We start from the raw sequence: 25,028 nt of genomic DNA on the forward strand, positions 1-25,028 counted from the left end.
CCCTCCCCCCCCCCCCCCCCCCCCCTTTCCCCCCCCCCCCAAGAGATCTGCACATTTGTGATTGGCCCTGATTTTCACCTCCAGATCTTCATCACCTCTTCCTCAGAACACAATTATCATCATAGAGGCCTCTGCTTTGAGTTTTCAGTCTCAAGTCTTGGAATTCTCGAGCTTGTTCCATCTGCCGAGAGAGAGTTCAGATGGTCTGCAAGTTTCTAATGCTCGGAAATTGAGCGAATGACCATTTGTGGACTTTGTCATCCACCATCGTTGGTCAAGATTAGCATCATATGAGTCTTCCTTTTTTATCTAGTTCCAAGGTTTCCGATGCAGGAAAGCGCTGTTACGTTGTTTAGTTGCATCATGCAATTACAGTTGCCATTCTCCGCTTCCTGTCAAGAGATAGGGAGGCTAGCTTCATCTCTCAGCCTTCTTACATTTTCACTGTGGTTCCCTCTGTCACTCCTTCAGTCTGACTTCATGTCTGGATTCAACTTTGTCTCGTACCACCAGCCAATTAGCACCAGGTGCCTATGCCTGAATGGTCACCCCATTTTCCAGAGCACTTGGTACCATTTGTGCTCGGTTTCCGCCGCTGAGCACCCAACGCCTACTCACAGGCTAATTTTGTTTTTATTTTGTGTTTAATTTATTGTATTTGATCTATAGTGATATATTCACAGCCTGGTTGCGGTCTAGGCCTCTGTATTGTGTCGTGCCTAGATTTTGATGGATTATGGACTTTGCTGTCCTTTTTATGTTTGCCAGATACAAGTTCTGTTCTACATACAGTTCCGCATATACTTTAGGTTGTATGTGGTAATGTCAGTCTGCATGGGCCTCAGAGTTGACAGCAAGTCTTCACTTTGTCAGCAGTTTGTGCCATGATCCTCAAAAGAAAAAAAAAAAATTTTCTGGCCATGCAAATTTTTCAGGGCCCTAGAGGTCTGGTTGTATTGAGCCATCAGAAGTTTCCTTCCTTCTGAGTGCGCTTTCGATGCCTTGGTCTCTCGGGATCTGTGGACTATGGGGTGGGACAACTTTGTGTAACCTTTGCCTCCTCCCTTGGATTCTCCAGTCCCAACATTTTTATGGTTCTGGGAAGCCCTAAATAAGTTCTAGGCTCATTATAACATTACAGGGACCCTTATAGCCCCATTCTGTCCCACGTAGAATGGCTCCTGAATCTGTAACAGACTAACAGTTGTTGGTGGATCCTCCAGATTCCTTCCCCAACCATATCTCAGTCAGTCTCCCTCGTGATACCAAACAAAGGTGGTCTGCTCTTGCCCGGACAGGCATCAGGCAATCCAGGGACTTGTCACTCTAAAAGGTTTTGAGACGTATTGCAAAGACTATGGCATGCATACGTCAGTCTTTTAGCTACATCTACCAGACTAGACTAAGGGGTTGATATCCCATAACCAGACACTTCGTCTCCACTTTTGAGACATGACCCAGTGGCGGATTACCTCTTTTCTGAGGAGGTCTAGGGTCTAGTTCTCCTCCATCAGGAGTATAGAGCCCAACTCAGGTTTAAGCACAGGTACCTAGTTTTTTTCTTAATCTCTATCCCTCCCCAAGTCCTTTACCCATCCAAGCAAGGAAAAAATTAACTCTTAATTGTTCATTACCCTTGGGTTTTTAGTCAAGTTGAAGGTCCCAGCAAAGACCTGGATCTGTTCTTTCTCCTTTTAAATCATTACGGACTTCATTGGCTTCCAGGAGCACACGACATCTCACTTGTCTCCTAACTTGCCTGGCGCCCAGCTCCTGAGCCCCTAGGTCACCGGGCACCCAGCTCATCTGGCTCCAGATGCACTCCCCAGCTTGGAAGTAGTAGTATGTAGAGAGCTCGCTGTCCAGTTGGGTTTTTTCAGGAATTTCCTTTGAACTAAACCAGAAATCAGAGGACTATCCATAACCTAGGGAGTTATGGCAAGAACCCATCTCTTTTCTGCCTAAACTTGTTGTCCTCCATCCTATATGACTTCATTTTTGAAACACTCAGTTTTTTGGAGTGCATTTTACCTACTTTGAAGAGAAACTAAGGACGTCAGAACATACTCTTTACATCCATCTAGTATCGACGTGCTGGAAGCTTAAGCAATCTTTGCTTCTCACAATTTTTATGAAAGCTTAAACATTGTCAAAATTTACCAATACCTCGAGACCATTTGTAGCGACTGGCATGGCTTTTCAGTAAGATGCTTAGTTTGGAGAGCCAGGGAATACAACATACCTCTGGAACACCCACCTCTCTCAGTGGATAGGTTGCAGTTTTATTTCAGTGTAGTTGACAGTGTTGTTTGGTTATTTTTATTTTGGTGCTGCACCCAGGGCAAGATGGCCTACCTATCATGCTTTGCTAGCCAATGGAGCACTTCCCTCTCTGCAAAGTTCCCCATGAGTCAAGATGAACACCAACCAGAGGTAGTATCCACTTGGAGTAGCTCTCTTAACTGATATGAAATGACAAACATTTTTTTCAATGCTAGCAACTTTTCTATTTCAAATTCATTACATAATTTAATGTTTTGGTGTAGAATATATCTATGATCCTACCTCCTATCAGTTTGGAATCGGCTATGTAATTACTGGGTAGGTGACAAAAGATTACATTTAAGTTTAAAACAGAATTGAGGTGGTTAACTAAGCTGTTCCTAGTACAGGCAGTCACCTGTTATTGGCAGACTTGGTTAATGGCAGTACAGTTGTATGGCACTTGTCAAAATTGGCGATTTATGCGCCATAATGGGCCGAGTTTCAGTTACGGTAATAGAGTTATGGCACTATAACATACCTAAGAGAGGTGCCATTAACTGAAACTCAGAGCCATAAATTGCTGAGTTTCAGTTAATGGCAGTTTGCGCTTACCAGCACCCTACGGAGAAAGGAATCCCCGCCGATAACTGGGGACTGCTTTTATTGTTGTTAGGGGGCAGCACTTTGCACCTACACTGAGCAATTTAAGCACTACCCATGAAATTGGAATTTAGACTGCCGTTAATTACTGGGCAAGTATATATAAAACTTTGTTTATTATAAAAATGTCATATTTTTTGCTACCTGTACACGTGTTTATTTCACATATTCACAGGTATTAAGCCACAGATATCATTTAGTATCCAAAACCAATGTACCACTATAATAACTCATAACTTAACACTAAAGGAGAATTAGAACTAAAAAGTGCTTTGTGGCAGGGTTCAACCAATTGACATGATTAGAAACCATGATAGACAGTGAATTTAGCTTAGTGGTTAAAGTCTATTGTTCCTAATTCAGGCAGTGGTTTGAATTTACCATTAAGGAAGCATTTATCAATTATAATTCCCCTGGGTGCAATTAGTTTTTAAAATTTTTGTGGCTTAAAACTCGTGAACTTACTTTCTTGTAGTATGTTCTTGGTCAGCTGGGCATTAGGATCTAGAAAATTGTGCTTTAAAATGGTATAGCTGTATCTCAACATGGCATCTTTCTAATAAATCTATTGTTTCCTATTTGTGGTATGTTCATTCTTTGCTTATTTATAGAACTAATTATTCTTTTTCAGCAACTACAGAGGATCCAGACATAGTGGTAAAGACCGTATGTTGGACGCTGGGTACCCTCATTGGTGTGGTCGTCATAGTCATTTTTGGTTTTTACTTTTACCGGAAACGGAAAATGGTAATTAATTTACTTTCTTCTGTTCTCTATGGTTCCAGATTACTTTAAAAAAATGTAAATTACCATATATTTCCACATGTAAGACTACCTATAAATCTTAATATTCACCCCTAAAAATTTGGAGTCGTCTTATACTACTACCATCCTAAAAATCAAACCTTAAATTCTTAGATGTGTATCGGTAGGCTAGCCTCGGCATGATGACCACCAACATACATGAAGGTTCACATTATGAAATAAACTGATATTATAGGTAATAAAACCATTTTAAACATATATTATTGGCATATCCTCATAACAAATAGCCTATTTGAGGAATAATTCTATATCAATGAAACCAGCTTTTATCTATGTGATCCCAGCAGAGAAACTGTAAACATCGACTTATGGTTGTACTCACAGCAGCCTTTATCTTTCAATAACCTTCAGAAATTTCAATGATGCAGTGTAATACGGTAGTAATAACATTTAGGATAACATAATGTTCATTTTTCATGAAAAGTTTCTCATACATATCACAAGATTCATCACATGTGCTACCATCATATGGATTCCAGTCTAGTTATGGTGAGTTGACTTCAGCATTGTCGTCGCTATCATACAAATCATCATCAGTACCAGCCATGGCATTTTTTAAAATGATTTTATGAGACTTTCTACTTTCACATTCCCCATGCTTTTTTTTTTTTTTTTTTTTTAACATAGTGGCAGGGAACATCAAGTGAGGCACAATGCAAAGCTGTTTGTAACTGTTTAGAATTCAGCCATATGTACAGTGATTATCATACATTATTGTATTGTTATATTAACGGTTGTTTGTGAACGTCGATGAAATGTATACAAAACAATGGTTTCCCTTTTAGGCCAAGTATGTATGAAAAGCATGATAAAGAATTGGCTTTGTTAAACCCAACTTTGATCATTTACAAAAGGAACTTATCTCTGAATTAATTAAGTTCCTTTTGGCAACTAACAACTGTGATGATATCTGTAAAATGCGATTAGCTGATTATTTTAAGACTGTAAACAAAACCAGAATGCAAATGATGCATCATTGCTCTGTTCATATATTTTAGTGCAATAATACATGCAATTTGATTAGATACAGTAAAACAAGTTAGATTAAAATTATCATTATTCTCAATATAACAGTTATTCGACTTTTGCAATAGTCTCTCTCTCTCTCTCTCTCCTCTCTCTCTCTCTCTCTCGTCTCTCTCTTTCTCTCTTCTCTCTTCTCTCTCTTCTTCGGTCTCTCTCTCTCTCTTCTCTCTCCTCTCTCTCTCTCTCTCGTCGACTGTAATGCTAATGATACTCCTCCATCCTTCACTAAAATAATTCCAGCCTTTAGAATTCTGGATGAAGCGATTGTAAACCTGTACTGACATAAATAACCAAATTGAGAAACGGCCGATTGCTGACGTCATTTACTGTAACTAACGAGCGTTTATTAAGAGCTCCATTAAAATGAAATATTTTTATTCATCCCTCATGCATTAGAGATCTCAAGAAAGAATACTAGTAAATTAAAGTTGCAGGTTATAACTGAGGCTGAATAAAACAAATAACGGGACAGGCAAAGGTGATGTTCGAAACTGGAGAAATTACACCTAATGCTTATACAGTGAAGTGATGTGTGCAGGTTTTCAACCAAACTTCGTTAACCCTTAAACGCCGAGCCGGTATTTCCGAAAGTGTCTCCCGTATGCCGGCAGTGTTCGCGAGTGACTGCCAAAGCAGAAAAAAGTTTTTTTCAAAAAATCACAGCACGCTTAATTTTCAAGATTAAGAGTTGATTTTTGGCTCCTTTTTTTGTCATTGCCTGAAGTTTAGTATGCAACCATCAGAAATGAAAAAACAAAAAATTATCATATAAATATTGGAATATATGACAGCGCGAAAAAAAGTCATATATAATTGTATACAAATCGTGCTGTGAGCAAGGAGTTAATTATTTTTTCATTGTATTGTACACTAAATTGCAATGATTTTGGTATATAACAAATTGTAAAACGATCAAAGCAACACAGAGAAAATATTATCACAATATGATGCATGAATAACGCAACGTGCGGACGTAAAAAGAAAAAGCGTTTTCAAAAATTCACAATAAATTGAAATATTGTGCTAGAGACTTCCCGTTTGTTGCAAAATGAAGGTAATTGATTGAATATTACTAGACTAAGTGTTGTATCTTGCAATTGCAGTTTTCAACCATTTCGGTCGAGTTAAAGTTGACCGAATTTTTTCTATTTATCATTATTTATATGAAAATATTTCAAAACTGATAAAAGCTACCATGAGTTGTTTGTTGTTGTATTCTACATGAAATTGCGCACATTTTCATATATAGTAGTACCTCGAGATACGAAAGGCTCAACTTACGAAAAACTCGCGATACGAAAGCCAATGCGAAAAATTTTACTGCTCTACGTACGAAAAGTTTTCAAGATACGAAAGGTTTCTGAAAGTCCGAGATTCGCCCGGATAACAATTTTGAAACTTGCGCCGGCGTCTTAGTACTAGTAGACTCGCCACCATCCTCCTGCTCTCCCATTGGTTCCTGATGCTAGTCACCACCATGAAATCCTTCTCTCCTATTGGACAGCATCCCTCCCATCATGCATCTTATACGTATACGTGGTGGCGTACCTATCTCGGCCTCTTCGTACCAACATCTCTATCGTACGCACACGGCATTCGTTCGGTCCAACGATTTCGTTTAGTAACGTAAATTCGTTAGTGATTTCGTTGCAGTATATTATTATCGTGTTGTGCGGAAACATTATTGTGTTACTTATACGTAAATTACGTACAAGATAACGTAGTCATGGGTCCCAAGAAAGTTGAAATTCACGGAAAGAAGCGCATGCTTTCTTTGGAGACAAAGATGGAGATCATCAAGAAGTACAAAACTGGTATGCAATTGAGTGTGATCGCAAAGGAATTCGGCCGTATTCCATCGACAATAGGCACAATCCTTAAACAGAAGGATGCCATCAAAGCAGCTACACCGTCGAAGGGCATCACTATTTTGTCCAGCAAGAGGACCCACGTGCACGACGAGATGGAACGGCTGCTCCTCGTCTGGATAAAAGACAAAGAAATCGCTGGCGATACAGTAACGGAGACAGCAATCGCCCACAAGGCCAGCGCTATTTTTGGCAATTTGATTGCGCAGGCGGAAGATGACGGAGGGGAAGGGACTTCAACGCAAACCCCAGAGTTAAGGCTTCGCATGGCTGGTTCGAGAAATTTCATAAACGAACTGGCATCCATTCGGTGGTGCGTCATGGGGAGGCTGCCAGCTCGGACACGAAAGCAGCCGAAGCATTTAAGAAGACTTTCGACGAGATGATGACCAAGGAAGGCTACAGTTCTCAGCAAGTCTTCTTCAACTGTGATGAGACTGGCCTTTTTTGGAAAAAAATGCCTCGTCGGACGTACATCACGGAGGAAGAGAAGAAGCTACCCGGGCATAAGCATATGAAAGACAGGCTTACGCTCGCACTTTGTTCAAACGCCAGTGGGGATTGCAAGGTGAAGCCCCTACTGATGTATCATTCCGAGACTCCTCGAGCCTTCAAGGCCCACAAAGTGCTGAAGGAGAAGCTTCCAGTGATGTGGAGGGCTAATGCAAAAGCCTGGGCAACGAGGCTTTTGTTCACGGAGTGGGTAAATCTGTGTTTCGGCCCGACAGTGAAGAAATTTTTGGAAGAGAAGCTCCTCCCCCTGAAATGTCTGCTGGTGTTGGACAATGCCCCTCCCCACCCTCCTGGCCTAGAGGAAGATATCCTAGCGGAGTATTCCTTCGTCAAGATTCTTTTTCTTCCGCCCAACACCACCCCTCTCCTCCAGCCCATGGACCAGCAAGTGATAGCGAACTTTAAGAAGCTGTACACGAAACATCTTTTCAACAGATGTTTCGACATCACCGATACCACAAACCTCACCTTGCGTCAATTTTGGAAGGAGCATTTCGATGTTGTGATATGCATCCGACTCATCAACCAAGCTTAGCAGGAGGTTTCGAGGCGAACCTTGAATTCCTCGTGGAGGAAACTCTGGCCTGATGCCGTATCCGCCCGAGACTTAGAGGGATTCGACGTGGGCGAAGCTGGTGCTGCAGAGTCCAAAACAGTTGACGATCCCGAAACTGTTTTGGAACCAGATCTTGATGAGATCGTGGCACTCAGCAAGTCCATGGGGCTGGTCGTCGACGAGGACGACATCAACAACCTTCTCGAGGAGCACCAAGTGGAGCTTACGACGGATGACCTGAAGGAGTTAGAGGCCATGCAACATAACGTCGTTCAAGAGGAGTTCTCTAGCAGCGGCGAGGAAGAGGAGGAGGAGCCTATGACAACGGCAGAAATTAAGGATGTTCTAGCCACTTTTCATAAAGTGCAATCGTTTATCGAAAAAAGACACCCCGAAAAGGCTCACACAGGTCGTATGCTTGCGCAGTTCGATGACGTTTGCCTGAGCCGTTTCAGGAACATTGTGAAAAGTAGGCAGAAGCAATCTTCCTTGGATCGTTATTTTTTAAAGAGGCCTTTAGCATTAGCAGGAGTAAGCAAAAAGGAAGAACCAAGTGATAAAAAACAAAGTTGAAAGCAAAAAGGAAGAACCAGGTGATGAAAAACAGAACGTTGAAAGTGGTGATGAAGTTGAAATTCTGTTTTTAAAAAAAAAAAAAAAAAAAACCTACGTAAAAGTAAAAAAAAAAAAAAAATTAATTTTTTTAGATTTTTGTAAGTTAAGCGTTACAGTTTTGTTAATGTGTTTCGTAAATTTTAGTTTTATAGTTTTCCTTAAATTTTTTATGTGTTTTGGTAAAGTTAAGTATACGTACGTACGTACGTTATCTGCCGTTTGTCCTCCTCCTCCTCTGCCGCCACTTTCGGAGATAGCCTCACTCGAAAGGTAAGCTTCCACATTTTACGTTACAATAATATTATTTCTTGTACACTAATATACACTTTATTTACAGGTTTTGCATTTTTATTCTTAATTTAGGTATTGAATGGTTCAAATTGTTGTAGTATTTCATTGTTTATAGGTCAATTTAGCTTTATTATGAAATTTACTGGGGTGTTTTTGGAGGGCTTGGAACGGATTAGCCATTTTACATGTAAAATGTGGTCCAAGATACGAAAACCTCATGATACGAAAGGCGCCTCAGAACGGATTAGTTTCGTATCTCCAGGTACTACTGTATAAAAATTTATGTAACCGCTAATTTAAAATGGTGCGACCATTACGACAATCGGACAAAAAAATTTTGGTTTTTTCTGAAGAGTTACTGCGCGGACGTAAGGAAAAAGTTTTTTTTTTTCTTTCATAAATTCACCATAAATCAAAATTTTGTGCTAGAGACTTCCAATTTGTTGCAAAATGAAGGTAAATGATTGGATATTACTAGAATGTAATGGTTTTAGCTTACAATTGCGTTTTTTTACCATTTTGGTCAAATCAAAGTTGACCGAAGGTTGAAATTTTGGCACTTATCATTATTTATATGAAAATATTTCAAAACTGATAAAAGCTATGTGAAATTGCGCACATTTTCATGTATAAAACTTTATGGAACGGCTAATTTAAAATGGTGCAAAGATTACAACAATCGGACGAAAAAATTTCTGATTTTTTTCAGAAGAGTTACTGTGTGAACGCAAGGAAAAAGTTTTTTCATAAATTCACCATAAATCGAAATATTGTGCTAGAGACTTCCAATTTGTTGAAAAATGAAGGTAAATGATTGAGTATTAATAGAATGTAAGAGTTTTAGCTTACAATTGCGTTTTTCGACCATTTCGGTAGAGTCAAAGTTGACCGGAGGTTGAAAATTTGGCACATCGTTATTTATATGAAAATATTTCAAAACTGATAAAATCTACAACCAAGAGTTGTTTTGTTCCGACACGGCATACAAACCTTCGGTCCTTTTACAATAGGAAGGTACTAGCGGCAGCTGGATAGGTCGTAAGCTTTCGAACAAGGGGTTCGGTAGTTAACTGCTTGTCCGACAGGCGCGCGCGCGCGACTGGGAGGTAAACAAATCACTTTTGCTTTCGGCCTGCTGGCGTGCAGACGTGTATCATCGCTCTCTGCCCACTTCATCGTCGTTGCTTTCGCATGGTTGTGTTTTTCTTTTTCTATTTATCTAGTGAAACTGAATTGTAAGTACAATCATTTCATCTTTTATTTCCATTGAATTCAATTGTGAATTAAAGGATCTTGGTTTCTCCACGCCCTCCGATTACCCGAGTGCCGGGACTGAAGGGCGTAAGTGCGGGAATTCATTTTTCCCAGAAATGATCCTCGTATTGTTTATGCTCGGTGCCGAGGGCGGGAGAGCGCTCGCTCCGAGCTTATATTTTGGTTGAAAATGTGTAGATGAAAATCGTAAGTAAGTGCCCTTTTCATTTATATTTTTTTGACCTGTGTGCTCGTTGCCGAGCGAATGCGCTCGGCACGAAAACTTATTCTGTATGGAAGTGGAATCGCAAGTACAGTATTCTTTTTCATTTTCATATATTTATTTTGATTGTAGCAATACTCATTTTGGATCAGTTTCCGCTCTTACCCGGAAATTGATCCTTTCCCCTTTTTATTTGAATGAAGTGAAATCGCAAGTGCAGTTCTTTTTCATTTTCATATTTTATTGAGATTGCATTATTTACTTGGATCAATGTTTCCGCTATTTCCGGGAATTGATCCTTCCCCTTTTTATTTTGTATGAAGTGAAATCGCAAGCGCAGTATTCTTTTTCATTTTCATATATATTTTGATTGCATCAATTCATTATGGATCAAGGTTTCCGTTCATAATCGGGAATGGATCCTTTTACCCTTGCGCTCGGTACCGAGGGCGCAAATGCGCTCGGTCCGAGCCCTTATTCATTGTGAAGTGAATCGTAATGCAAGATTCTTTTTCATTTTATTCCTTTTATTATTGATTGCATCAATATTTATTTGGTTCAAGTTCCGCTCAGTCAGGGAATTGATCCTTATGCCCTTGCATTCGGGCCGAGGGCACGATTGCTCTCAGTCTCTTATTATTATTGTTGGTACATGGGTGCTGTGCGGGGGTGGGGAAGGGGAACGAGAATCCCCCCCCCCGCTCAGCTCCCACAGATGGCCCTTCCCCTTCGGGGGGGGGGGGAGGTTATCTGGGTTCTTCTCCTCGCCCGATCCGTCGAGCGCGGGGAGGGCGCTCGGTGCCCGATATACAATTGTATTCGGGGTCTTCCACTCGTTCGGTGTGGGGCTCACCCCCCTGCGCGAGGGGACTTCCCCCCCACTAATCACTACTACTGTTATTTCCGCAGGTGCTACTGCCACGAGGGTGGACCTTGGTGAGGTATGGGCGTCCTTCGATTTGCAGGGCGTGCTAGTGTCCAGGGGCTGCGGTTCTATGTCTGGGCCTACTGCGGTCACCCATGGAGTGGTGACCACGACAACGATATCGACTCCAGGTGACAACGTCCCTCCTCACCTGGTGTACTCGCCTCACGTGGTAACAGTCTTGCCTACAGCCGCTGTGAAGTGCCGTTCGCCGTACCGAGAGGGGGGCATGCCGCCGCCGCTCGTGGTTGCCGCGCTGCCGCGACCACACTTCCGCTGCCCTAGAGCTCGCCCCTGGACCTGCCGCCAGTACCAGGATGTTGCTGGCTGCTGCTTCACTTCCTGTGTTTCCGGTGCTGCCTGCCGTACCTGCCGATTCTGGGCTGACTGTCCATGCAGTTGCTGCGCTGGCTGTCCCTGCCGTTGCTGCACTGGCTGTCCCTGCCGTTGCTGCGCTGGCTGTCCCTACCGATGCTGTGCTGGCTGTGCCTGCTGTTCCTGAGATGCGCATACCTGCTGACGTCGTCCCTGTTCGTGGTGGTACTACCCCAGACTTTGGTCTGTCTGTACAGGTGCGTCCGGGCCCTGTGGCTTCGGCTACAGCAGCCCCGGCTCCGCCCTGGAGAGCAGATCTTACGTCTGTCCTGAGGAAGCTGACGAAGAAGAGGAGGAAGGTGTCGTCGTCGTCGTCTTCATCTTCTTCATCGTCGTCGGCTGCTGCCTCTTCCCCTTCGACTTCTAAGGCTTCACAGCCGAGGAAGAAGAAGGTTGCCTCTTCCCTCCTAAGAAGTCTCCCTCAGGAGCTTCTCGGGACCCGTCTCACCTCGGTGGGACGGGAGGGTTCCTTCCGCTGGTCCTCCTGCTCCTTCGGGAGCGGGGCCCGTCTCTTCTTCCGCAAGGAAGAAGACTACGGGGACCAGAGGGGTACCGGCTAACACCGGTACTTCCTCGCCTGGTGTCAGTGGTTCTGCCACTGCATCAGGGTCCGTCTCGGCCTCTCGTTCGCGGGAGGTACCGAGTGTAACGGTCGCCTACCAGCGACCGTGCAGCCAGGAACCAGACCTCTGAGCCCGCTCAGCGTCAGGTTCACGGCACGGGGCGGAAGACTGGTGACAGCCGCTCAGGCGACTCTCACCAGACCAGCTCTCGCTCTCGCGGCGACCAGCTGGCTATTCGGGGACGTGACGGTCCACGACCGGCCACGGGCTGAGGCTGGGAAGAGGTCCTCTCCGTTCGCCGGTGCCAGCCACGGCTGGAACCAGCGACGTGACGTGCCGTGAGGACAAGCACCGGTCTCACTGTGACAGTGGAGCCTGCAGGTCGCCTGACCGTCGCTCTCACAGAGAGCGATCGGGTACGGCAACCAGCACCAGCTCTTCTGACACTCGAGATCGGGGCCGCTGTGCTCAGTCCAGCCGTTCTCCACAGCGAGACGGTTCGACCAGGCCTGCAGCTCGATCGCCACCGCGGGTTGACGATTGCCTGCAGCCCTCCAAGCCTGCTGGTTCTGCCAGCGAGCGAGGAGGGAGCGTCAGGTCTGCCTCTCCCGTACCTTCAACCTACTCGGGTTACACCGGGAGGAGCGAGGTATTGAGGAGTGATCGTGAGGGGTGCGCCCCTCATGATCCCACCACGACGCCCTACGTGCCAGGCACGGGTTCTTGGGATGGCCAGGACGTATGCGCAAGTGGATGGAGAAGACCGAGAGGGCTGTCGCTGTTCCCCCTTCTTAGGAGGAAGGTTCTCGGAATATGCTCTTGTTCGAAGGGCTTAATGGTCCTACTCTGCAAGATGCTGTGACTTCCGAGATCCAGAGGAACTTTGCCGAGGTTATGGCGCTGATTCGTCAGCACAATGACCTCGGGGAAGGATCGCCGCTCCCACCAGCAGAGCCACGTCTCGGCTCGAGTCGTTCTGGGGCCCGAGAGGGAACCCAAATCGACGGTGGGTCTGCCGCGATCGGAGCTTGCCGACTGTGTTGAACCAGGTAGTCTCTCGTCTCCGGACAAGAAGTCTCTCTCAGTTCTGGCCGGTCGAACAAGCTACTTCACCTCCTCTACTGCGACAGAGGCGTTTCTACGTGTCTTCGGACACCGTATTTGAATACCCCTTCGGTCCTCCTGAGAGGTTTCGACCTCGACGAGGACTGGAATGAGTCGGAGGACGGTATCGGCTCTCTCCTGTCAGGTGTCGATCAGCCCCACCCAGACGACGTTCACAGTGGCGGCAGACCCTTACCTACAGTATGAGTTCGTAACCCTCCTCGGGGAAAACGTTTTCTCCTGACGATACGTTTTCCCAGGCTCTGAGAGGCCATCGCCGTAAGGCGATGGCTGCTCCTTTTCTTCTCCAACTGCTAGTTCCGCTGGGAAGGCGAGCCAGTATCCAATTCCTCCCCCATTCCCTCTCTCCTTACGGCTATGAGGGAAAGGGGAGGGATCCTACGGAGATTTCTCTGTAGGATCCCATGTTAGGGGCTGCGCTACCGGGGGGACCTTCGGGTCCTACCTGACGTAAGCCCCGGTCGTTGAGGAGGGATCCTGCCCCTTTCTCGATTTCTACGGGAATCGAGAGGACCACCAGCCGATATCGTTTGACGAATTCGGTGGGGGGTTTTGCAGAGTGCTTAGAATTCTACGGAATTTCTAGCGCACTCAGAGTGTTCGAGTTTTTTACGATTCCAAACACTTAGGCGAGACCACGGTCCAAAGTGAGCGAGAATCCCCGATAATTGTTACACGATAATCGGGAACCTCGCTTATGCTCGAATTCCTGTAATTTCTAGCATTTGGAGAAGACTGCTGCTGAAAGAAGAGTATCTCACAGTAGGCGATTACCTGGAATAGAGAAGAACGGACGGGAACTTCCAGTTTGGCTTGAACTATCGTCTTCGGTATTCTGTTCACCATTGAAGCTTTCCTTTGGGAAAGATTTCTCCTTCACTCTCTTGACTAGAGAACGAAGGCGGTCGATCTCCAATCCTTATTCTCATTCCTCGAGAGGAAAAGAATTTAGGATGGAGGTCGTGGTACAGAACCTACAAATATACTACGTATATTACCCTCGCGATGATTCTTTTAACAGTTGAATTGTCCGGGGGGTAGGCGCATACCGTAGTTAACTCTACGGTTTGTGACCGAGACGAATTGTATCTTAATTGAACTGCAACTCGGGGTTGCCTGCAACCTCCCAGCAGTTATCAGTTTCGATTTTAGATACTTGGTATTGTCATGACAACACCAAATCAGCTTTTGTATTTACCAAAATCCGTTTCGTTTAAATATAATTGCTCGAGCGTATTCTTTATGCTCGATGGTTCTAGCCGAACGCATTCCTTCGTGGAATAATGGATTACCTGGCAACTCAGGATGACGAGTCACCGAGAGCTACTGCGTATTGAACTGCCTGATAGCAGCTCAGTATCAGCTAGGTCTCGGAGATGCACGGTCGGTTACGTCTCTCTCTCCCCTGGTTTGATTGACTACCGAACCGTATCTCTGCCCAACAATCACGGACTTAGGTCTCTGATTAACGGGGATTCTCGCAATAATGAAGGACCATCTACTGCTGTGACGCTCGATTTCATCGCCTTCGACATTGCGAGAATTTTCAACAGAGATATCTCTTGGACTCTTTCATCTTTCTGTTTACCGCACGGTAACAGAAGTCTGTACTAGTCTCCCGCTGCATCGCACCGCGATAATGCGAATGATTTTTGCAGACATCTGAGTTTGTCTTCAAAATATCTCGTATTCGTAGGTGTGCAATTATTCATTGCTTGCCCCGAATTAACAGATGTGTCAGAAGACATCGCCTGACTCTCCGACCTGACAGCTCTACTTCCAAATGTTCAGCCCATGAGAAGCAGTTCTTCAGGCAGTATTTCCCTGTCCTCTTCATTACTGAAAAGCGCTCCGCTTTTATTGCAACTACGATCCTCACCGGACAGCAATGAATAGCGGTTAGCGTTCTCAGTCTTTGTAGCACAGGGTTTCAGAATCTTGAGAATCCTTCTCTTGGTTCAGCTGTGAAGACGTAGGTTGCTTTTTCTGTACACCTTCGTCTTCAACGACACATAGTGTTGTTTGTTTCTCCTAGCTGAGAATCAATTATACTATGAGATATCTTGTCATCAGGGACCTCGGTCGGTTCTAGAAGGCAATTGACTTTCGCCTGTTGGGCACATGCCTTAAGAGAATCATCACCTCGCCTTCTGGCCATCGGTGACGAACAAATTATTTGTTTAGTCTCTTGGCATAACCCTTTTAAGGCGAAGGTCACGTGACTTGCTCGGCGCTTGGACAACTTGCCTCCTACCGAACGCAGTCAGTCGGCAGCTGTCAGAGCGCCCAAGTCAGTTACGAACTTCGCTGTGGACTTAGTTCGGTTGTTCCATAACAGTCTTTTCTTCGTCCTAACGGCTTTTCACAGTACCCATACCATCGCACACCCACCATTGAGTGTCGGTGTCCTATCCACTACCGAGAAGAACTTCACTGCATGGGGATAGGAGAATGTGAGACACTTCGCCTGCAGACGGATAGACAGTATGGGTACAGGACATCACCGAAGTCGAGAAGAGGGATAGGTCATACGACCATTCCCTTCTTTTCCTCTGAGGTAATTGCATGACTTTTCCTGCGAAGTCAAGCATCCAGGGGATGGGGATTCGTGACGCTCGATTTCGAACCGACTTCGTAGCGAAGACTCAGAACCCTTCGGTTCCTGACGATCGGTTAGAGTCCTTCACAATCCCCTCCCTAATGGACTTCACCGCCTTCGATGCGAAGGAGATGCTGCTTTGTCCTGTGAGCGCTTTCTGAAGAAACTCGACATCCCAGGCTGAATGTTGAAGACTCTTCGTCAGCACCAAGATGACCTAGAAGTACACTCCCTCGAGTTACACAAGAACTTCTCCGTGGCGCAGGTACTGAAGGCAGGGGTCTGGTACAACCAGACCACTGGCACCTCCTTCTACCTTTTGGATATTGCCCACAGGTCCTTGGATCGTTTTCCTTGGGTACCCGTGGTGGGCTGCTCAACACGTTGTGTAGCTAACCCAGACCCTAGCAGGCTGAACAGCATCGAGTCCTGGTGTTACTGTAAGAATAGATAAGTGAATGAGAGAGTGACTGGCTTCTCTTCCTATCTTTTTCTCCCCTCTACCTGCCTGGGATAGAGGGATACGGTCTCACCTTGCTGGATAAAGGACGAGATTGCCGGTGAGCTACTCGACAGAGCCCCATCCTATCCCTTTCACTAGGGATGGGAGCGAATATCCACCACTTCCTCCTACAAGGGGGGGGTAAGTGGATGCCAACAAGAGACAAACCATAACTTTATGTTGCCTCTTGCAAATAGGAACTTGTTCTTGTTTGCTGGTACGAAGAGATACGCTTGCCTCTCTCTTAGTACTTGGTCCAGAGGTCTGACCATTGATCCTGCGGTGCACACCCCGATCAATCGGACAGAGGCTTGGATCCCTCCCTCGCTCTTACGACCAGGGAGGCATTCCAAGGTTGGGCGAACACCAGTCTGTTCACAAAAGACTCAGATTCCTCCCACCAAGAAGTGAGTCTTCCTATTGTAAAAGGACCGAAGGTTTGTATGCCGTGTCGGAACAAATGACAATTTGTCCAAAATTGCATTTTTCCTAACTATACAAACCTGAGGTCCTTTTACACATAGTCCCACCTCATGCCACCCCTCACTCTGCAGTTTTTGCTTGGGCCAAAAGCAAAAGTGATTGGTTTACCTCCCAGTCGCGCGCGCGCGCCTGTCGGACAAGCAGTTAACTACCGAACCCCTTGTTCGAAAGCTTACGACCTATCCAGCTGCCGCTAGTACCTTCCTATTGTAAAAGGACCTCAGGTTTGTATAGTTAGGAAAAATGCAATTTTGGACAAATTGTCATTTTTGTTGTATTCTACATAAAATTGTACACATTTTCATATACAATATGTACTCTATGTAACGGCTAATATAAAATGGTGCAAAAGTAATTTCTGAGATGTGTCACTGATGCTTTTTAGTGCATGAAGAAAGAAATTTTCGCTTGCGTGCCTGGGTAACGATTGTAAACAAAACAACAGTTTGATCCGTGAGGTCCCAGCATCCCCCAAGGCACGGGATTCAAAAACTCTTTTTCCGCGAATTTTTAAAAAACTTTGTTTCGTCGACGAACCATACGTCGGTTCGGCACCCGACAGACAATTTTCATTGACGTTTAATACGTCCAATCGGCGTTAAAGGGTTAATTTACAAGAAAAGTTATATCTGAATTATATCTCTTCTAATAACTAATGGCAATGAAGATATTGATTGTACTCAATCAGCCGAGATTTTGAGAAAGTAAACTATTAAATGCAAATGGTGTACATGACAAAGTTTATAATCTGTAATACAGTAACAATATGATAATAGTAGGCAATAGTAATACTGTAACCCTTAAATGCCAAGCCGGTATTTCCAAAAGTGTCTCCTGTATGCCGGTGGGGTTCGTGAGTGAGCGCCAAAGAAGAAAAAAGTTTAAAAAAAAAAATCACAGTACGCTTAGTTTTCAAGATTAAGAGTTCATTTTGGGCTCCTTTTTTTGTCATTGCCTGAAGTTTAGTATGCAACCATCAGAAATGAAAAAAATATCATTGTCATATATAAATATTGGAATATATGACAGCACGAAAAAAATTTCTGATATAATTGTATACAAATCGCACAGTGAGCAAAATGGGTAAAGCTAATGAGTTAATTTTTTTGTTGCATTGTACACTAAATTGCGATGATTTTGGTATATAACAAATTGTGAAACGATCAAAGCAACACAGAAAAAATATTATCACAGTATGATGCATGAATTCATAACGTGCGGACATAAAAAAAAAAAGTAGTTTTCAAAAATTCACCGTAAATCAAAATATTGGCTAGAGACTTCCCGTTTGTTGCAAAATTAAGGTAATTGATTGAATATTACTAGACTGTAAGTGTTGTAGCTTACAATTGCAGTTTTCAACCATTTTGGTCGAGTTAAAGTTGACCGAAGGTCAAATTTTTTCTATTTATCATTTATATGAAAATATAAAAAAAAAAAAAACTGATATAAGCTACACCCATGAGTTATTTTTTTTATTCTACATGAAATTGCACACATTTTCATATATAAAACTATATGTAACAGCTGATATAAAACGGTGCAAACATTACGACAATTGGACGAAAGAATTTCTGATTTTTTCGGCAGAGTTTACCGCGCAGACGTAAGGAAAAATGTTTTTTCAAAAAGTCACCATAAATCGAAATATCGTGCTCGAGTTTTCCAATTTGTTGCAAAATAAAGGTAAATGATTGAATGGTACTAGAATGTAAGAGTTTTAGGTTACAATTGCATTTTTCGACCATTTCGGTCAAGTCAAAGTTGACCTAAGGTTGATAATTTGTTTTTTGTTGTATTCTACATGAAATTGCACACATTTTCATATATAAAACTTTTTGTAACCGCTAATATAAAACAGTGCAAACATTATGACAATCGGACGAAAAAATTTCTTACGCGCTGACGTGAGGAAAAAGTTTTTTTTTCAAAAATTCACCATTTGTTGCAAAATAAAGTTAAATGATTGAATGTTACTAGAATGTAAGCGTTTTAGCTTACAATTGCATTTTTCTACCATTTCCGTTGAGTCAAAAGTTGACCAAAGGTTGATATTTTGGCACTTATCATTATTTATATGAAAATATTTCAAAACGGATAAAAGCTACCATTGTTTCTTGTTGTATTCTACATGAAATTCCCCACATTTCCATGTATAAAACTTTATGTAACGGCTCATATAAAACGGTGCAAGCATTATGACAATCAGACGAAAAAATTTCTTGATTTTCTCGGAAGAGTTACCGCATGGACATAAGGAAAAGGTTTTTTTTTCATAAATTCACCATAACTCGAAATATTGTGCTAGAGACTTCCAATTTGTAGTAAAATGAAGATAAATGATTGAATACATTACTAGAATATAAAAGTTTTAGCTTACAATTGCATTTTTTGACCATGTAGGTAGAGTCAAAGTTGACCGAAGGTTGAAATGTTGGCACTTATCGTTATTTATATGAAAATATTTCAAAACTGATAAAAGCTACAACCATGTGTTGTTTTTTGTTGTATTTACATGAAATTGCACACATTTTCATATATAAAACTGTAACAGCTAATATAAAATGGTGCAAAAATTATGTCTGTGACAAAATAATTTCTGAGATTTGTCGCTGATGCTTTTTAGTGAGAGAAGAAAGAAATTCGCGCTTGCGTGCCTGGGTAACGATTGTAAACAAAACAACAGCTTGATCCGTGAACTCCCAGCATCCCTCAAGGTGCGTGATTCAAAATATTTTGCCAAGTAGGCCTATAACTATTTTTCTGCAAATTTTTAAAATAACTTTTGTGCGTCTACATTTCATACGTCAATTCGGCACCCAACAGACAATAAGGGTTAAAATATAAGAGTAATAAAATGATAAAAAGTAGTGTCAGAACATAGCTAGTAGTAGGCTAAGTTGGAAATAGGCTATTTGTATGTGGAATTACCGATGTCAGGCTGCAGACGGCTACGTGTATTTATGTATTAAAAATAACGAACAGGCAACTTTTCTGTGAATCGTTTAAAAAGTTGAACATTATTGTATCCATTATAATGTACGTATTTTTGTATTAAAAATACTAACAAAGCAGTCAATGTTTTGGTTTCAAAATCAGCTGATGGCAAATACGAGTTTAGTTCCACGTGTTGAGATTTTATTTTGCCATATTTAACTCAATTCGGAGTGAATTGCCTTACTTCTAGTTACTATAAAATATCTAGATAATTTATTTATATGAGACAAGGTAATTTGTCATTATACAACGTGTTTTTAAGTCGAAATATGAATTTAATACATATGAACTAAATTATTTTTTTCGTTAACAGATTGCATTGTGGGCTTGTTTATTGTGTAAAAATATTACATGATTCCCTTCAGTATTTTCACTTGATTTCATCATAGTACGAGCTTTACTGTTAGTTATGTTACTTATCTTTTATTGGTGTGAAAACAACAGTAAAATGTGTTCTTTCAAGACCTGAAGTTTTTATTAAAATTATTCTCTCAATTTTATCTATGGTTGTGTTTGATGGCATAAGTTTACTGGAGTTATAGCCTTGTTGCCGATGCATGATAATAGTCATTAGCAGCACAAAAGGTGAGCTGCGTGTGAGGTGGGAACTGGGGAAAACTGTCATATGTTCAGCTGGACACCATTCTTTCTTGCTCAAGTCGCTTCCCAGTCGTTTTAGTTGTGGGTGGTTGTAAAGTCGATCAGTCGTAACTCGCATAGGTCGTAAGTCGACAACTAGCTGTACACTAACTTGGTCATAAAAATTTCTTATCCCATAAGCAGAAGAGATTACTTTGAAAGCCTACCTGGTGTTGATCTTCCACTAGGAAATGTCATCTTCTCAGTAACACTAGTGAACATTGGAAGGGTGACTCATGGAATCTATCTATCCTGACATGTGTGATGCTCTAAAAGACAGGACCCCCACAAGAGTTTGGCTTGATTCCTCACTCTGGAGAGGGAACGCCAACCCAAAAAGATGGCACTATTTTGCAAAGAGAATAATAATTTGCAGTGTTATGCTACTTTCCAGGCTGACCATCTGTCTCAAGGTAACCTAAGACCTTTTTAGTAGTTACATTACATAACCTCTTACTTATGGTTGGGAACACATTTGGCATCACACTTGCCAAGACAGATAGAATGTAGGAGTCACCCTTCCCTTATTCCTTTGCTTGACTGGAAAGATGACTTTTCCAAATCGGAGAACACCAGTCATGATCGCAAAACAATTCGTCCATCCAAGAGGTAAGTCTCCATTAAAAGATGATGGTTTGTATACTTACAGGAACAAATAACTTTACAAAAAAAAATTAATTTTTATTGATATACAGACTCTTAAACCCCTTTAATTGCTTTGGTGCCAGAGGAAGACTAAACCTGTTCAGAAGTGTTCACGGTTGGTTTCCCACAACCTAACACAAGATACCTCCAAATTTGAAACTATTTTGAGGCTTCAACAACCAGTCTGTAGTAATATTGCTCTCAGTGCCACTTCACATGGTACACTTTCGTCATTACTAAAGGGTGTTTGCAATATCCCTTTGACCACTACCTGTACCCTCATTTTTTATTCTTTTACTTCTGTTCTTACTTCCTTTATTCCATCTTGCTCTTCAATATTTGTTACTTATAGTAACAGGGTTTTCAGTTTCAGGTTTAGATTCTTCTACTTCATCACATTTATTCTCTCTAACTTGCCGGCTAACTACTCAAACTTGTTTTAAGTGCTGAGTGGGAAAGTACATAAGTACTTGAGTTTATAGCCCAAATTTCATGATTCATTCATTCATTTTTTCTTTTTATGTCTTTCAGCTAGGTGTGACTGGGTCTGTTTAACATGAAGTAACGATGTTTATGATTAATTGATTTGTTAAAAGTTTTAATTGTAAAAGCTTTGTGTTTACTAATTTGTTATGTATATTTACAGGCAAACTTTAATGAGCTGCCAACCATTGAGTCTACTGCTCTGGTACCACCGTCACCTCCAATGGGCTTAAGACCAATTCAGCTAAAGGAAGTAAAGGCCCGAGGACGTTTTGGAGCTGTCTGGAAGGCCAATTTACATAATGAGGTTGTTGCTGTAAAAATATTCCCTGTCCAGGTATGAATTTTGAGTTAGATCCCACGAAGAAATAAGCTAATCAACAAAGAGAATATATAGTTTAGTCAGAGTTGTCAGTTAAAATATAAGACAGAAATGAATGCAGCCGACTTTTATCGTGGCATGAAGATTGATTTTTTGTAATTTATGAATTTATTTTACAGTGAATAACATTTTTACTTTTGATATTATTAACTCTTTTCAGGACAAGAATTCTTGGGTGGTGGAAAAAGAGGTATTTTTCTTGCCTCAGATGTCGCATGAAAATGTCTTGCACTTTATTGGTGCAGAAAAAAGGGGTGACAACCTGCACACAGAGTTCTGGTTGATCACGGCTTATCATGAGCGTGGATCATTGTGCGATTATCTAAAGGTACTGTATTGAAAGAACTATTTTATTGTTTCAGTCCTAACCCTTTAAGGGAAGTGGTAGCATATTTTGACCAGGAGATAGGCTTCGCACCGAAAATAAATCAGTCATTCGAAGAATAGCAGTATAATACGGCAACATGCCAGAAAGTTTCCAAGTCCTAGGCACTTTACAAGTATTTTTTTATTGATATTTTATAAAGTATTATTTATTAATATTTTATCATGTAAGTTTTCCCGTTAAATCATATTATCTTCCTTGTTTTTTATGCTATTTAGATGATGTGGGAATCATTGTAAAAGTTATAAAAAGTCCTATAAATCCATGTGAACAGATTTTGTTTATTATTATGGAAAGATTTTTTATTTTAAATTTTAGTGATTATTTGTTTCAATTTGCATTTAGCCCTTACTTTAGACATTTTTTCCATAATTTATTTTTTTACAAAAGTTACATGTTTAATTCCAGATATTTGTTCAAAATTTTATGCTCTGTCTAGGGGAGATAACAAAATTATCCTAAGTCAAAAAACTTTTGCCAGGGAAGTAACAAATTATCTTAAGTCAAAAACGAATGTTTGAAATAAAGTAAAAGACCTTGCATAACGGCCCTGGAAGATTTCAAAAGTCCTGAGAAACTTTGATTTTCTTGAATGTAAGTTTTCATACAATCAACTTACCTGTCAGATATATACTTAGCTAAGACTCCGTCGTCCCCGACAGAAATTCAAATTTCGCGCCACTCGCTACAGGTAGGTCAGGTGATCTACCTGCCTGCCCTAGGTGGCAGGACTAGGAACCATTCCCGTTTTCTATCATATTTTCTCTGTCGCGGGTGGTATCAACATTGTTGTTACTACCTCCTGACCTGAAATCTTATTTCAAAGCATATGATCTTTTCATCGGACTTTTTGGTGACATACCTGGATCGTTGTTTTGGCATTCGCTACTGTGGACTGGATTTGGACTTGCTTTTTTATTTTTCTGCAGAATGTCTGATTCAAGTGTTAGTGTGAGAATGTGTGTGAATGTAGGCTGCAAGGTGAGGATACCGAAGGCTTCGGTTGGTCCTCACACTGTATGTCGTAAATGTAGAGGGTTTGAAAGGTTGAATGCGGAAGAATGGAAGACTCTAACTTCTTACTTGAAAAAGTTAGAGAGGCATAGAGTTAGACGGGCTACATCAAAGGGTGTGAGTACAAGGCCTATTGAGCCTTTTAATGAGTCTATCTCTCCTATTAATAATGTTTTTGATTCTCCCTCTGTATCGGGACCTTCACAGGCTTTGCAATCAGAATCGGCCTCTGAAATCGCCGACCTGAAGGCTACTATTCACAGGATGAGATCCAAAATGGGGGCCATGCAAGGTAAGGATAGTGACATTGACTTGTTCAGTGAAGTGAGTGCTCCCAGTGTTGTGGAGGGGGCGTTTGATCGTCTCTGCGACGCTCCCAGGCCTAGACCTCTTCCAAGCTCCCATGCCCAGAGGAGAAGGAAAGTCGAAAGCCTTAAGGAGGTCGTGGAGAATCCCCAACGGTCAGACGTCCCTTCAGCAGGCTCTGTCTCGCAACAGACTGCTCAGGACCGCTTTAGAAAAAGCGTCCTGCGAGAGTGTTTCTCTTCGTCTGCCTCTCCTTCACCTAAACGAGGGTGGAAGGACTCGGATCTTTCCAGGCCCCTGAAAAGGCATTGGAAAGAACCTTCTTTGAACTCGAGCCCCGAGCGCTTCTATGATGAAGCTCCCTCCTCGATCAAGAAGGCGAAGGTAGTATCGACGTCTCCCTGCATGGACATAGCTGATCGTACTCCTTCAAGGTCTCCCTCTCCTCCCATTGAAGAGGACGCTGGAGAAACTTCTAAGAGGATCCTACTAGCTGTTCAAGAGCAGCTAGCCTCCTTGGTCGGAGTTCTTGCTAGAGATCCTCTTCGCAAGAAGGACATTGCGGTTCCTATTAAGAAGTCTCGTCTTCTTTCCCCTGCCAGGCGCGAGGCACTAACCAGGCATGAGTCTTTCTCTTCCAAGCACGTAGAAGAGGATCTTCATTTCAGACCAAGCGCGAGAGAGGCGTATACCAGGCGCGAGGTGCCAGCCAAGCGCGAGATTACTTCCAAGCACGAGGCGTCAGCCAGGCGCGAGGCGCCAGACAGACAAGAAGAGTCTTACAGGCGCGAGCAGCCTTCCAGGCACGAGCAGTCTACCAAGCGAGAGGCGCCAGCCAGGCGCGAGGAACCAGCCAGGCGCGAGGCGTCAGCCAGGCGCGAGGCGTCATCCAGGCGCAAGGCGCCAGCCAGGGGCGAGGAGGCGCCAGCCAGGCGCGAGGCGTCATCCAGGCGCGAGGCGTCAGCCAAGCGTGAAGCGCCAACCAGACGCGAGGCGCCAACTTTTTTCAAGAGGGACTCGGTACATTCTCTTAGTCCCTCTCCTATCAGGAGTTTGTCTCCCACGGATAGAAGACTTCCTGAATTTGAAGCGGATTCTCCTTTGGATCCCTGTGTTGACGAGAATTCAGAAGACGAGGCTCGTGGTAGGGAAGGACTCTCAAGCTACAAAGTCTTGACAGCCCTTCTGCTTCAGGAATATGGGGATGCGTTAACTCCTGCCGCTCCTCCTTCTCCGCGCTCTCTGTTTTCAAGTTCAAAGGTCCCTAAGTCTTCGTCTTTCCTGAAAATGAGACCTACCATCTCTATGAAGAGGGCTCTTCAGTCTCTTAATGCATGGATGGAAACGAAGAAGGATCTTGTCAGGACGGTCTTCTGCATGCCCCCAGCGAGACTCGCTGGCAGATGGGGCATTTGGTACCAAACGGGGAAGAATATGGGTCTTTCTCTCCCATCCTCGGCTGAGGCAGACTTCTCTACATTAGTTGATGCTTCAAGAAGACATGGACTG

At 42.8% G+C, this 25,028-nt stretch overlaps 1 protein-coding gene across 7 annotated transcripts in view; it reads left to right on the forward strand.

Annotated features, from left to right (window-relative positions):
- Positions 1–25,028, forward strand: part of LOC135215499 (activin receptor type-2A-like) — a 196,444-nt gene that overhangs the window by 133,813 nt on the left and 37,603 nt on the right. For all 7 annotated transcript variants that reach the window (XM_064250280.1, XM_064250291.1, XM_064250309.1 and 4 more), the window contains exons 5-7: positions 3,557–3,672; positions 21,596–21,769; positions 21,975–22,142. In XM_064250280.1, coding sequence (XP_064106350.1) covers positions 3,557–3,672; positions 21,596–21,769; positions 21,975–22,142 — 458 coding nt within the window. The remainder of the gene's footprint in view (positions 1–3,556; positions 3,673–21,595; positions 21,770–21,974; positions 22,143–25,028) is intronic.

The sequence above is a fragment of the Macrobrachium nipponense genome, chromosome 19 (genome assembly GCF_015104395.2).
Source record: "Macrobrachium nipponense isolate FS-2020 chromosome 19, ASM1510439v2, whole genome shotgun sequence".
Taxonomy (NCBI): domain Eukaryota; kingdom Metazoa; phylum Arthropoda; class Malacostraca; order Decapoda; family Palaemonidae; genus Macrobrachium; species Macrobrachium nipponense.